The sequence below is a fragment of the Mus caroli genome, unplaced genomic scaffold (assembly GCF_978045245.1).
Source record: "Mus caroli unplaced genomic scaffold, Mus_caroli_1 scaffold_20, whole genome shotgun sequence".
Classification (NCBI taxonomy): domain Eukaryota; kingdom Metazoa; phylum Chordata; class Mammalia; order Rodentia; family Muridae; genus Mus; species Mus caroli.
This window is the reverse complement of record NW_028227275.1, coordinates 58,099,855-58,114,494: the sequence shown is the minus strand read 5'-3', so window position 1 is coordinate 58,114,494 and position 14,640 is coordinate 58,099,855. Positions and strand designations below refer to the sequence as shown.

At 49.2% G+C, this 14,640-nt stretch overlaps 1 protein-coding gene across 1 annotated transcript in view; it reads right to left on the bottom strand.

The window, feature by feature from the left end:
* Window positions 1-14,640, bottom strand: part of Lrp5 (LDL receptor related protein 5) — a 106,737-nt gene that overhangs the window by 27,706 nt on the left and 64,391 nt on the right. Inside the window, exons 8-13 of the mRNA XM_021152534.2 lie at window positions 14,192-14,408; window positions 11,665-11,954; window positions 6,743-6,969; window positions 5,347-5,531; window positions 3,184-3,507; window positions 733-932 (exon numbers count right to left, since the gene is read on the bottom strand). Coding sequence (XP_021008193.1) covers window positions 733-932; window positions 3,184-3,507; window positions 5,347-5,531; window positions 6,743-6,969; window positions 11,665-11,954; window positions 14,192-14,408 — 1,443 coding nt within the window. The remainder of the gene's footprint in view (window positions 1-732; window positions 933-3,183; window positions 3,508-5,346; window positions 5,532-6,742; window positions 6,970-11,664; window positions 11,955-14,191; window positions 14,409-14,640) is intronic.

Here is a 14,640-nt window from a genome sequence, read left to right as displayed (position 1 = left end):
GGGCATGCCCAAGGCGGCAGAAGAGGGCACTGGGAATCAACCTGTCTTCTTAACTACTGAGTCCTCTCTCCAACCCTACCAGGCTCTGTCTCAGAAGCCCAACTGTTTCTGTTTGGTAATCTGCTCAGGCTTGTGGCTTTATATTACAGAATTAACGGCACAAGAGATGGCTGGGAAAAGCTCTTGCCCTGTGAGCAGAGAAGCAGGTCCCACATTGGAAAGCTGTGCACAGTGGCACACTTTCTTAATCCCAGCTCTTGCGAGGTGGAGACAGGCAGATCTCTTTGACTTGCCAGCCAGCATTGCACCCTGATCGGGGAGTCCCAGGTCCCAAGGAGAAACCCGGTGGATGCTCCTGAGGAACAACACCCAGCACTGCTGTCTCATCCCCACACACGCATAGACACAGACACACACAAAGATTAACTGCATGCATCTTATAAAATAAAGGAAGCATGTAGTGCTTCTAAGCAACAGAAAACCACATTGGACAAAAGATCCATAAAGCCTGACCCACTACCACCCAACCCCCTACCCCTACCAACAACTGGGAAAGCCAGTTTCTCGTAAGTCCAAGGCCTCACATGGCCAGGATCACACCTATAATTACATAACTGGAGTCCAAATCCTTGCTTGCCACCAGCCCTGCCCAGAAAAGGGGAGCAGCCTGGAAGCCAGCAGGGCAAGCTCTGGGCAGAGCATCCCCCACACCCTGCCCTCAGGAGCACCTGCCTGGGTACCGTCGTCCTTGGCCCTCTTGATGTTCTGGCGCCCGTCCACCCAGTAGATGAACTTGTCCAGCGGGTCATAGTTGATGGCTTTGACGTTCCTCAGCCCATGAAGGGGTAGGACAAGGTCCGGGCTGAGCTGGTCATCGGGGATCATCCGGCTGATGGCAAATTTCTGGCTGAACAGCAAGAAGGTGGAGGGCGCTGGAGTGGGACAAACAGACCGAGCGCCGAGCATCAGCAAGCTGAGGGCGCTGGAGCAGGACAGACAGACTGAGCAGAGAGCATTAGCAAGTGAAAGCTAAGGGACTGGATAAACAGACTGAGTGGCAAGCATAGCCAGCTAAGGCTGCTGGACAGACAGACCTAGCAGAGAACACCAGCAAGCTGAAAAGCTGGACAAACAGACTGAGCAGAAAGCATCAGTAAGAGGGAGATGAGAGGCTGGGGCCAGGGATACAGCAGCCAGAGTGGTTACAGACCACTGGGCCTCTTAGACAAGAGCAGACACAGAACTGTCAGCTGGCACGGATTCTGGGCTATTTCTGTTATCATCCCAAAGTCTGTATGATTGTTCTGAATAAATAAACACCTTTCTCCCCCTTTTCTTTATTTTTATTTTATTTTTTAATCTAGGGTATCTTCTAGCCTAGAGTGGCCTTGAACTTGTCCAGGCCGTCAAGGATGGTCTCAAACTCTCTTCACTCTTCATCCTCCTCAAGTACTAAGCCTCTATCTCTCAAGTGCTGGGGCCACAGGCACGCACCACCACACCCTGTTTATGCCATGCTACATTTGCTTTGCTCATGCTAGGTCAGCACTCTACCAACGGAGCTACCCCCAGTCCCGGAATTATTTTAAGATTTGCTTTTATTATTTTTTAAGTTGTGTGCAAGAGGTGGGGAGTGTGGGAGTGTGGATGTGAATACAGGTACCCACAGAGAGCAGAACGGGAGAAAACTGCTTTTGGAGAGATTAGAAAGCAGGCTCTCCTTCCTGGCAGGGAGCCCAGATCCTGAGGCCCAAGTCCAGCTGCCCAGATTCAGGAACTATGATACTCAGATGTGTACCAGGCAGCCTCCAGGATCAGTGTGTTACAGTGGGTGGTTTGAAATCCAAGCCACTGGTCCAAGACACTAGGAAGTTAAGCATTCTTGCTTCTGCTCCCCTACCTGCTTCAAGAACAGCCCCAGCTGAGCATGGTGGACGCACAGCACTCAGAAAAGCAGGGGCAAGCCGGGCGTGGTGGCACACGCCTTTAATCCCAGCACTCAGGAGGCAGAGGCAGGCGGGTTTCTGAGTTTGAGGGCAGCCTGGTCTACAAAGTGAGTTCCAGGACAGCCAGGGCTATACAGAAAAACCTTGTCTGAGGGTTGGGGATTGGGGGGAGGTGGGGGCAGGTGGATCTCCACGAGTTTGAGGGCAGTCTTGTCTATATAGCAAGTTGCAGGCCAGCTATATAGTAAGACTCTATCTCAAAAATAATTAATAATAATAATGATGATGATGATGATGGAGAGGTGGCTCAGGAGTTAAGAACACTGACTGCTCTTCCACAGGACCTGGGGTTCTATTCCCAGCACCTAAGTGGTATCTCCCAACTGTCTGTAGCTCCAGTTCCAGGGCATCCAAGGCTTCTTGCTTCTCTGGGCACTACACACATGTAGTGCACAGACAGACAAATGGAGGTGACTCTGGCTGTGGCCACTGCAGACCAGCTCAGGGTCAGGTACATTTCCCACCATTTCAAATCTCAGGGTCCTCACCGGCTCAACAGGGAAAGGCAGCAGAGCCATGCAATGTATGGGTGATGCACAAGACCCGATGGCAGAGGCCTCGGGGACTGTCCAGCTCTAGCTGGAGGCCAGTCTGTATCTGGCTAACTGCCAACATCTTATCACCATGGAGCCTACTGACAAGACACACCTGTCCTCAGAGGGCTACTGGGAAGTCACTCCCTGGCCTTCTGAATTTCACCTTCCCTGCCATGAAAGTAAGGACATAGTCACACCTACTGAGTCAATCAACACCGGGTTGTACAGGCTTATAGCATCAAGAACACAGACTCAAGAGCCATTCTGGGGTTGGAAGAATCTCAGCTGTGTCGCCTTGTACAGGTTACTACACACCTCAGGGCCTCAGGTTTTATGACTGAGAAATGGTTGTCACTATGTTCCCATGCACTCAGGACAGTGCTGGCCATACACCAAGATGTCCCCCTCCCACTGCTCCTAAATGATTTCTACATCCCAAGAACCTCCTACAGAACCAGACAGCGAAGAGGCTTTGGCCTCACCCAGTCTGGTCACCAGGTGATTCCATGAAGTCCGTGCAGTGTACGATCCGCCCAACACAAGACACCCCGACTTGAGAAGCTCTCTCCCACCACAGCCCACAGTGGTGGTTCGGGGGCTAAGGCCTGGTGCGTGCAGCAAGTGGGAATCAAGGCACTTACGGCTGCAGTTGCGGCTGCTGGGGTCCAGCGTGTAGTGTGAAGCACAGCCACAGCGGTGGCCTCCGGGGATGGCGAGGCACAGCTGCCCACACTGGCCATTGCTGTGCACACAGTCGTTGAGGCCATCCTGACGGGAGGAGTGGAACACCAGGATGTCCATGACGAAGTCCAGGTGACCCTGGATGAGGGTGCGGTTTCGCCCGCTGGTCTTGTCCGCCCGTTCAATGCTATGCAGGTTCCAATCAGTCCAGTAGATGTAATCGCTATATTGAGTCAGGCCAAACGGGTAGGGCAGATCGTCAGCTATCACCATGCGCTCCTGACCTGTGCGGGGACATAGCACACACGTGTCAGCAAGAGAGCTAGCAGGCCAATGAGCTAAGGGAGCCTCTGGGAGAGTCAGTCAACCTTGATTTACAGGACTGTCAGCCAAGCAGGGAAGCCGGAGTGGCTTCATGCAGCTGACTGGTTGCCTACCTATGTGGCAAGCCTACCCAGCATCCTCAGAGAGAAAAGACATTCATAGGAGAGCTCTCAGCAGACAGCACCTTTGTTTGTTTACGCCAACAGTATTTCAATTCTACAGCCTAGAGAAGTCTAGGAAACTCACTGTGTAGCCTCGGCTGGCCTCAAGCCCATGATGATCCTCTTGCCTCAGCCTCCCAACTGCTGGGACTCTAGGCTTGAGTCAGCATGCCTAACTCCATCTTACCTATTTGAGCACACAGGCCATTTATACCTGAGCCCCACAGTCACATGGCTATAGCATCCCTGTGGAGACTCAGAGCAACGGAAAAGAACAGATATCCGAGATCTCAAAGGTCAGGCCCAGCCCCTCCGAGAGCAGATGACAGAGTGGACTGGGCAGACCTATCTTCCTCTGCTACCTGTTGACTAGGGTGTGGCACACTGATGCACCCAGTATACAACAGGCGTGAGCCCTGAGTCAGAGAGAAACAGGGAACAAGTCTGGCAGAGCAGAGCGGGACAGCATAAGGTCCCAGGCCAGGAAGGAGCACATCTTCACGTTACAGCCTGTGAGCTGTAAGCCCATGTTCTAATCCTCTTATGTTCTAATCATGGCACATATGGTACCAACAAAAACAAGCTTGTGATGTGAAAACATGTTTGTCTTATATAGGGGGGGGTCACAAAAAAAGCAGAAAATTGTACACAGTATAACTTAAAGGAAAGTTAAGTTTCAAAAACAGCTCTCCATCCATGCATCCATCCATGCATCCATGCATCCATGCATCCATCCATGCATCCATGCATCCAGTCTCACGTATCCTACACTGAATTCAAAGTCCTCATATATCCAAGGGTGACTTTGACCTTCTGACACTCCTGCCTCCACCTCCTGAGTGCTGGGCTTACAAGTGACACCACCACACCTAGTTTATGTGTTAGGGATTGAACCCGTGGGCTTTACGCACGGTGGGCAAGCATTCTACCAACTGAGCCACAGCCCAACCAAATATTATTTCTAAAAAGTAAAAACATAACAAAAATATCCAGATTTTTAAAGTATCATGTACTCAAAGCTTAGTTTTTAAATACATAGGTTAGAAAGGGGTCTGGATGCAGAAGGAATTAAATACATAGGTTTTGTTAGAAAGGGGTCTGGATGCAGAAGGAATTAAATACATAGGTTTTGTTAGAAAGGGGTCTGGATGCAGAAGGAATTAAATACATAGGTTTTGTTAGAAAGGGGTCTGGATGCAGAAGGAATTAAATACATAGGTTTTGTTAGAAAGGGGTCTGGATGCAGAAGGAATTGGTGCTACTAGCTGGTGGAGGCCAAATCTAGGCCTGGGAAGCTCTGAAGAGTCCTTGCAGGGTGATATCAAACAAGCCCTACTACATACTTAGCCTCAGTTTACCTCCAATAAAAAGCACTATCATGTGGTAGAAGGTAAAATACCAGTCCTGGCTCAGGGTTTGGCTGGGACCTAGAGTCCGGAAATCCATTCCCAACACGTTCCTGGTAAGGATACCAGGGCTAGATGGGGACATGGCTGCAGGAGAGGGGAAGAGTCCTGTGTCTTTGCCTTTGTGATACCAAGGGGCTCACTGGACAGAGCAGGCTAGCATGCATAAGGAGGGGGAAGCGAGAGCCCTGTCACTCAGCCCTCACCCCACCCCCGAGGTCACCAGCCTCACCCAGCATGTTGGAAGACTCAATCATGTTGGTGTCCAGGTCAGTCCAGTACAGTCGCTGGTCGGCATAATCAATGGTGAGGTCGTTGGCCCGGCCCACCTTGTCTACCAGTGTCATACAATTGGTCCCATCCATGAAGGCCCGCACAATCCTTGGCTTGCCGCCCCACTCAGTCCAGTAGATGTAGCTGGAAGATACCAGTAAAGGGGAGAGGGGCATGCCAGCTTAGTTGAATCCTTGCTTAACACAGAGAATACAGCAGAGAGGAAGCAACACCGCCTAGACTTAACCCTCTTGCCCTGGGGGAAGCTGGTCAGTGATGTTTCCCCAGTAAGTAAGAAGGAGCCAGACCTCAGGTAACTGCTGACTCTTGCCAGAGTATGGGAAGAACCCACGTGCAGCCAAACAGGACATGCAGAAAAGCCATCAGACAAAACTGCCAAAGCAAGCCACATCTTCACTAAGCCGGCCGAGTGTTGGTGTCCCATGAAATAGAGAGAGATGTGGGCAAGTACAGATGATGGACCCTTTTCTCAAGAGTGAAAACCTGACCAGTGCTAACGGAGCACAGAAGGCCCCGTCTTCCTCTTCCCCTGCCCATCTGGAAAGACTGCCCACACCTCGTTCTAAGATCTGGAAGACTTTCTTGGCCTTTGCTAGCACCTGGTCCTTTGTCTTCCTCCTGCCATCCTGAGCTCACAGCTTCTGTTTCAGGCAGGGTTCAGTTGTCCCCATGGCAGTGTGGATGCTCTATAGAGTGAATATGTGCCCTGCTCCAAAAGGGTCTTTTAGCACCAGAAAAGACCAGACCTGGCCCACCAGGCCTCAGATCCCAAGGTGGGACTCCTTCTTAGGCAGATCTTAGGCCAAGGCCAAGAGCTTGCAAACCAACATTTCTGAACAGTCATAAATCCAAGGGCCTCAGCGCCATCTATGAAGGGCAGTCTGGTCACCACTGCGGAAGGAGGCCTGAGCTGGCATCAGACATGTATGTGTGCGTGCGTGCATGTGTGTGTCCATCCAGAGCTTAACACTGAGTATCTTCCTCACTGATTTTCCTATCTTATTTTGAGACAGGGTCTCTCACTGAGCCTGGAGCTTGCCGATTTGACTAGACTGGCTAGCCAGCAAACCTGAGAATCTGCCTGTGTCTGGCTCACCAATGCTTGTTACAAATGACGTTGTCTCTGCCTTTTTACATTAGTGCCTGACAGCAGCTTCAATGCTAGCTAGCCTAAGTTTCCCCTCTAAGAATGAGAAAGATAATCTTCTAGGATCCTGCCAGCCCTGGCACCTTTGAGGCTAGTGGCAAGCACCAGGTGCTCTGTGGGGCCAGCCGAGGCCCTGTGGACAGATGGGAGGGGCCTGCATCATACGACAGACAAAAGCAGCCTTTACCCTTTAGTAGGATCCAGAGCCAGAGACCTGGGGTTGTCAAGGTCTCTCCACACAAGCACCTGCCGGAACTGTCCATCCAGCCGGGCCACCTCAATCCTGTTGGTCCCTGTGTCCGCCCAATAGAGGTTCTTGCCCATCCAGTCCACAGCCATTCCTTCAGGGTAGTCAAGGCCAAACTCAATCACGTGCTCCACCGAGCTCCCATTCATGAAGGCTCGGCTGATCGTCTGTGAGGATGAGGAAGGAAAGGGTCATGTGAGGGTCCAGCATCAACCCAGGAGACACAGCCAAGTCTCCAGACAGAGGACTATAATATAAAAAAGATGACCTTTACCAGGAGGCTTAAAAACCCTTGTAATCACACCTGAATCCGGGAGTGAGTAAGAACATGAAGGGCTGGGACAGAGAGAAGGCTCAGCAGCTAAGAGCACTTGCTGCTCAGTCAGGAGAACTAGAGGCCAGGCGCTGCACCTACGTCAGACAGCTCACAAACTCAGGCAAATCTACTTCAGAGGGATCTGACACTCTCCCTGGCCTCTGGGAGCACCGAACATACATGTGCTCATATAGTCATAGGACTACACACATACATATGTAGAAGAATTTCTCTTAATTATCTGATCGACTAAGAAAGATGACAAATAGCCAATCGCTGGGCGAAAATGAGAAGGCGGGTTCTCCATACAAGAAAGAGGTAGCAGGGTGGGAGGAGTTGCAAGAGACTGCAAATGGAGGACAGAGGGAGAGATGTTGGAAGGAAGATGTAGCAAAAGTGCATGGCCTGAAGACACTGCAAGTAGCAGGATTTCATAGCCAGGGAAGATAGCGGTATATATCTGCCCAACATAGGCGTGCAGTTTATAAATACACAACTGGGTTTTCCTGGCATGGGCTTATTGGGGTTGGAGATTTTCTACAACATACATAAGTAAAATAAAATTCTGTGGGTGTGTATATATACAGCAAAGAACTTTTCAAACAAGAAGAAATGCTCTAAGAGCTGTTAATAATCAGGGAAGGGGGCGTGGCTGGAGGGATCTCAGGGGTTCAGTTCCCAACACCCACATGATGACCTTCAAGCATCTATAAGTCTGTTTCAGGGAATCCAACACGCTCTTTTGACCTTCATGGGCACTGCACACATGTAGTGCACACACATACAAATAGGCAAAACACTCACACACACAAAATAGATACATCTTTAAAAACAAAAAAATCCCTGACGTGGTGGTGCATGCTAGAATCCAGCCTGGTCTACAGAGTGAGTTCTAAGACAGCAGGACTACATAGGTAAATTCTGTCTTAAAAAAAAAAAAAAAGAGGGCTGGAGAGATGGCTCAGCAGTTAAGAGCATTGACTGTTCTTCCAAAGGTCCTGAGTTCAATTCCCAGCAACCACATGGTGGCTCACAACCATCTGTCATGGGATCTGATGCCCTCTTCTGGTGTGTCTGAAGACAGCAACAGCGTAGTCATAAAAAAAAAAAATAAATAAATCTTTTTTTAAAAAAACAAGGGGGCTGGTGAGATGGCTCACTGGGTAAGAGCACCCGACTGCTCTTCCGAAGGTCCAGAGTTCAAATCCCAGCAACCACATGGTGGCTCACAACCATCCGTAACGAGATCTGGCGCCCTCTTCTGGAGTGTCTGAAGTATAGCTACAGTGTACTTACATATAATAAATAAATAAATCAAAAAAAATAAATAAATAAAAAATAAAAAAACAAAACAAAAACAAAAAACAAAAAAATAAGAATTAGGAACGGAGTAGACAGATGGCTCAGTGCTCAGGAGTGCCTGCTGCTACTGCAGAGCCTGAACTGGGTTCCCAACACCCACCCCAGGCGCTTCATAGCTGTCCATAATTCCAGCTCCAGAGGACCTGACACCCTTATCTGATCTCCACAGATACCAGGGTATCTAACACAGACGGACATAAAGAAAAATAAGCATTAAAAATAAATAAGTAAATAACCACAAGAAATAAACAGTAACATAAGATGTGGGTGGTCTTCTTTCTTCGCCGCCTCCCTGGCCCCACCTTCCTTGTTGGAACAGGATCGCCCAGGCTGGTCTCAAATTCACAATTCTCTTGCCTCAGACCCCCAAGTACTAGCGCTACAAGCATGCACCACTATGCCCAACAACAATAAATGATTTGATTTTGTTTTTTTTGCTTGTTTGTTTTGTTTTAGTGTACATTGGTGGTTTGCATGTATGCCTGTGTTAGGGTGTCAGATCTTGGGAATTACAAACAGTTGTGAACCCCCCATGTGGGTGTTGGGAATTGAACCTGTGTCCTCTGGAAGGGCATTCAGAGCTCTTAACCACTGAGCTATCTCTCCAGCTTGATTTTGGTTTTTTTAAGAAAGGTAATTGAAGTGTGTTAGTTATCTAATGAATTAGAGCAGAGATCAGCCAACTTTTACAAAAAGGACAGAGAGCATTTCAGCTTTCTCACACCTCCCAGATGTAGCCGCTTTCCTCAGCCTAATGGCACAAGAACAGCCACAGGCAACTCCTAAACACACAGGCACCACTATATCCCTGGACAACCATTTACATAATCAGCACATTCCACGGGCCCCGTTTAGGAGCCAGGTCTCCTCCCTGCTCCCCATCCAGAACAATGACACCCACACTGTGAGTGGGACCAGCTGTGAGGTAAACGGGCTATGGGAGAGCATGGGACAGTGCCAAGGCTCACCAAGCATTTCCTACAGCACTCTGCATGGGCATGTCACCTGGACCTACCACACAGACATTCACATTTGCTTATTAAATTGTGGGCACTATACCTTTAGAGTCAGCACTCAAGAGTCAGAGGCGAGTGGATCTGTATGAGTTCAAGGATGGCTGATCTACATAGCAAGTTCTAGGTCAGCTAGAGCGCCACAAAAAGATCCTCCCCCAACCCGGAAAAAAACAGAGAAACAAACAAAAGGAGGTGTGCTAATATTTTATCAGCCTGAACTGAGTTATATTCGATACTATAATTCCTTTGTCTGTGTGTGTATGTGTCCACATATATATGCATGTACAGAGAGGCTCACAGCTGGTGTTAGGAGTCTTTCCCGATCATTCCTCCACCTTACTCATGGCACAGGGTCTCTTAACTAAAACCAAAATGGAGCCATACAACCAGTCTAGCTAGCCAGCTTGCAACAGGGATCCCCTGCTCTAGTGACAATTTTGGAATTTTGCTTTCTTTTAAAATCACAGAAACATTATAATATAGTTTCATTTTAATCATAGATGTGGGATATGGGGCTGCTTCAGACTGTCACAGCAGCTGACTATGATTTGCCTCATGCTCTACCACGGGTGTAATTTTTGCCAGTTACAGATAATTTCTGTGACTGTCTGACATTTGGAATTCTGGGAACTTTTTTTTTTGGTTTTTCAAGACAGGGTTTCTCTGTATATATAGCCCTGGCTGTCCTGGAACTCACTTTGTAGACCAGGCTGGCCTTGAACTCAGAAATCCACCTTCCTCTGCCTCCTGAGTGCTGGGATTAAAGGCGTGCGCCACCACGCCTGGCACTCTGGGAACCTTTTAAAGGGTATAAGATGCTAGGGCACCAAGAGGCAGGGAAGGTTGTTGGTTATTGATAGTTGGGTTAAGTAGTCACAAAGAAGAAAGAAGATATCTGACAGAGGTCAAAATTTCACCAGGGAACGCGATGTCGCTAATCAGCAGGAAGTAGTCTAATGGTAACGTAGCCCCCTTTCCAGCCCCTGACTTTATTCAGGAGTCTTTGCCTCTCTCCTCTCTCCTTTTTTTCTCTATCTAGTGTTAGGGTGTTGAAAGAGTGGCAAGAGTACGAGAAAGAAAAATCACAAAGTAGCCAAAGGCAGCTAATCCCTGCCTCTGCCTTCAGAGGCTGGGATTTCAGGCAGGCTGCCATGCCCACCAGCAGATCCCAACCCTGGTTCTTAAATTTGCTGTTTGCATGGCAAGCTCTCTGGCTACTAAAATATCTCCTTAGTCTCAATACTCTAATGTTTAAAAAATATTTACTTTTATTTTATGTGCATTGTTGTTTTGCTTGCATGTATGTCTATGTGAGCAGTCAGATCTTGGGAGCTACAGACAGTTGTGAACTGCCATGTGGTTGCTGGGAATTGACCCCTGGTCCTTTAGAAGAGTAGTCAGTGTTCTTAACCACTGAGCCACCTCTCCAACCCCCATATAGTCTTAAAGTTTTAACTTTAAAAAATGGGGCTAGGCAGTGGTGATACACACCCAGCACTCAGGAGGCAGAGGCAGGCAAATCTCTGAGTTCGAGGCCAGCCTGATCTATAGAATGAGTTCGAGGATAGCCAGGCTTACACAGAGAAATCCCATTTCAGAAAAAAATTAAAATTAAAATTAAAAACTGGTTTTTAGATTGACTTTTACTTTATGTTAGGGTGTTTTGTCTGAATGTGTCTGTACATGCAGTACCTGCCAGGGCCAGAGCAGGACACTGGATCCCTTGGAACTGGACTTAAAGACTGTCAGGAAATACCATGTGGGTGCTGGGAATCACGACCCTAGATCCTCTAGAAGAGCAGCCAATGATCTTCACCACTGAGCCAGTCCTTTGGTCCTTAATTTTTAAAACCATTTGATGTGTACCTGTGTGTGCCCAAGTGCATTTAAGTGCACTATGTACCCACAAAGGCCAGAAGAGGAGACTAGATCCCTTGGAGCTGAAGTACAGGATATAGTGAGCCTCCTGATGGGAATGCTAGGAACTAAACTCAGACCCTCTGGAAGAGAAGGGAGCATCCTCAGGTGCTGAGCCATCTCTCTAGCCCTAATACAATAGACAGTTCTTAAAAAATAAACAAAACCAATCAGCATGGAGCCCTGAGCAGCAGCTTCACAGGCAAGGCCTCATAGAAAGCAGCAGGCATTTGCAACCTCATGCCAGGTACCTTGAGGCTGACATCAGTCCAGTAGATGTGATTGTTGGACACATCAAAGTCCAGTGCAGAGGCCTCCTTGACACCCGTGAGTGGGATAGCCACATCGTTGTTGTTAGTCTCCAGGGAGATCCTGTGGATGGTGGCTCTGCTGGTGAATACCAGGAAGGCCTCCGGGATTATGCAGGTCTTCATGTCACTCAACAGCTCCAGGCCAATGGGGCAGCCACACTTGGTGGCACGTGGGGTGAAGAAGCACAGATGGCTGCACCCTCCATTTCCATCCGCACATGGGTTGGTTCCTGTGAAGCAAATGCACAGCTCTGAACGACAGCAGTCTGTCAAAGGGGAGGAACACCAGCTCACAGTTGTGTGTGACTGGATTCCTGCCACCCACCAAAAGGGGACCCCAGAAGGAGGAGTGAAAGAAAGTCTGGATGGGAGCAGCCAAAGTCTCATCTACTATAGTCAGTTATCAGCGACAATACAACAGAGCCCTACCACTGCCAGGCCCCAGTCCCAGGGCATCACATCTGTTAATAGTGGAAACTGAGTACAGAAGGCTTCAAGGTACCATCATCTGCAAACGAGGGATGGCCCAGCCTGAGCTACATCAGCCCATCAAGCGATGGTGCCACAACTCAACCTCTCGCCAACTGCTCCTCCTCAACGCCTAACCTGATGACATTGGTTCTTCTTGTTCTTCCAGAATGTTCCCTAATTCACTAACTCCCTTAGCAACCTATAAAATGCAGGTGTGCCATGGCCAGCCAATGACATCTGTCTTTGATTAGAGCACTCAGAAGGTATCAGTCATTTATTCCGAGCCAGCCTGTTATCTTACTCTGCTTCCAAACTGCAGCCTTAGCAACTTATGTTAAGAATTTAAACTACAAAAGGAGTGTTCTTCCCCTTATCGATAACAAATGGGGTGAAGGGGCAGCTTCTCAAGTTGACTTGGCAGCCCGGGCAGGATTGCTTCCCAATGGACGCAGGTGGACCTGGCCTTTGGTGCCCTGCACATGCCAGCTGCATTTTTACAGGTGGCTCGTGAAATGAAGCCTGTCAGCCTTGCAGGTTGCCATGTGGCCTACCACAGTGACAGGACACACAAGCCATGCCTCTGGTCACCCATGCTGCCTCCCTGATGGGTCTTTGTTCAGGTGTCTCTCTTCTTCTGCCAGGCACCCCCTGCCTGATCCTGCAGATCCAAGCTCAACCACCTGCCTCCTACTGCTAAAGCTCGGCAGCTCAGTCGCATTTACTGTGTGTGGTTATGTGTGGTATGTATGAGCGTATGTGTTTGTGCCTGTGTGTGTGCACATGTGTATGTGAGTGTGCGGTATGAGTGTGTACACATGTGTACTTGTGTGTCCACATGTGAATGCAATATGTATGGGTGTATGCGTGATATATGTGGGTGTGCATGTGCCTGCATGTGTGCCTGCTTGTGTGCCTACATGTGTGTACATGTGACATGCTTACACACATAAATGCACATGCCATAGCACACATGTGAAGGTAAGAGGACAACTTTCAGGTATTGGTGCCTTCTGCCACCGTGTGGGACCTGAGCATTGAACTCAGGGTATCAGGCTTGGCGGCAAGCACCTCCACTCACTGAGCCATCTCACCAGCCCGTAGATTTGGTTCCTTTTTTGTCTTGCTTTGTTTTCTTGTTTTATTATTATGTGTGTGTGTCACATGTGTGCAAATGTTGAAGAAAGTTAGAAGAGAACATCGGATGCCCCTGGAGCTGAAGTTACAGTTGGTTGGGTTGGGAACAGAGCCTGGGTCCTCCAGGAGACCAGGAGGCACTGTGAGCTCCTGAGCCACTCTCCAGCCTGAGGCAGCTCTCTAAACACCACACCTACCCACTGACTATAAACGGGTGTCCCAAACCACTGAGGGCTATTCCTGCATTTATTTACTAAACAAAGGCTACCTGAGACAAGTAAGCATGGCCCAGGTGTGGCACCAAGCACGGGAGTGGCAGACGGGAACAGAGCCCATCCTTCGTCAAACAGTCCTTGGTCCCCACCGTACAGATCCATGTTTGGAGTCCTCAGAAAGTACAATCTTTTACCATCCTGCCTGTTAGGTAAAAGGTGTGTATTTGAGAATCACAGCCAGGCTCAACGACAAAAGCAAGGCAGATGCACTGAGTCCCAGGTTTCCACTTGTTCCTCAAATGGCCTTGTCCCTCCGTCAGTCCCCAGTGTTCATGGGGTGGAACTAGCATTAGTGTACAGCTGGCCTCAGGCACTGAAGCTCTTACCAAGGCCTGGCATTCAGCAAGAAGTGACACATCAGCCAGTTATTCCCAACACAGCTAATCTGTGACCACTCCCTTCTCTCTCCCTGGGCAATGTGCCACCCCTACTCTCACCTATCCTCAGCCAGACACCGTCACCTTTTCCTGTCTTGTCCATCCTCAGAGTGAGACACACTTCTGGACACCAAGCCCAGGTCTGATCCTGTCACCTTTCCTGGTGCCAATTGGCCAAGTGGAGCCATGGCTCAGAGCTCCAAGACTCACCGACAACCTTGGCCACATTCACCGCTTTGAGTCCCATCAGGTCGGGGAGTTGATCGATGATGACATCCCGGCTGGCCTTGACCTTGTGTACCCTTTCAATACTGCGTCTCTGCCAGTCGGTCCAGTAGATGAAGTCCCCCAGCAGTGTGAACCCAAAAATGTGTGGGAGCTTGTCCTCGAGCAGGGTCTGCCGCTTTGTCCCATCTATGTTGATCACCTGTGTGAGGGCAAGAACAGGAGTCTGGATAGACAGGGGCTGCACCAACCAAGAACCAACCTGGGGCCTGCCTCAGGCTCGAGCTGCCCCAGAGCCTCCTCTTCATCAGCACCTAACCAGGTGCCACAAGAGGCCAGGTGTTACCAAACAAATGACACTTCCCATGTCCTATAGCCTCTGTAGTCTGGGTGTGCACACTGAACAGGCCAAGAGTCCTCTCTCCATGACTGCT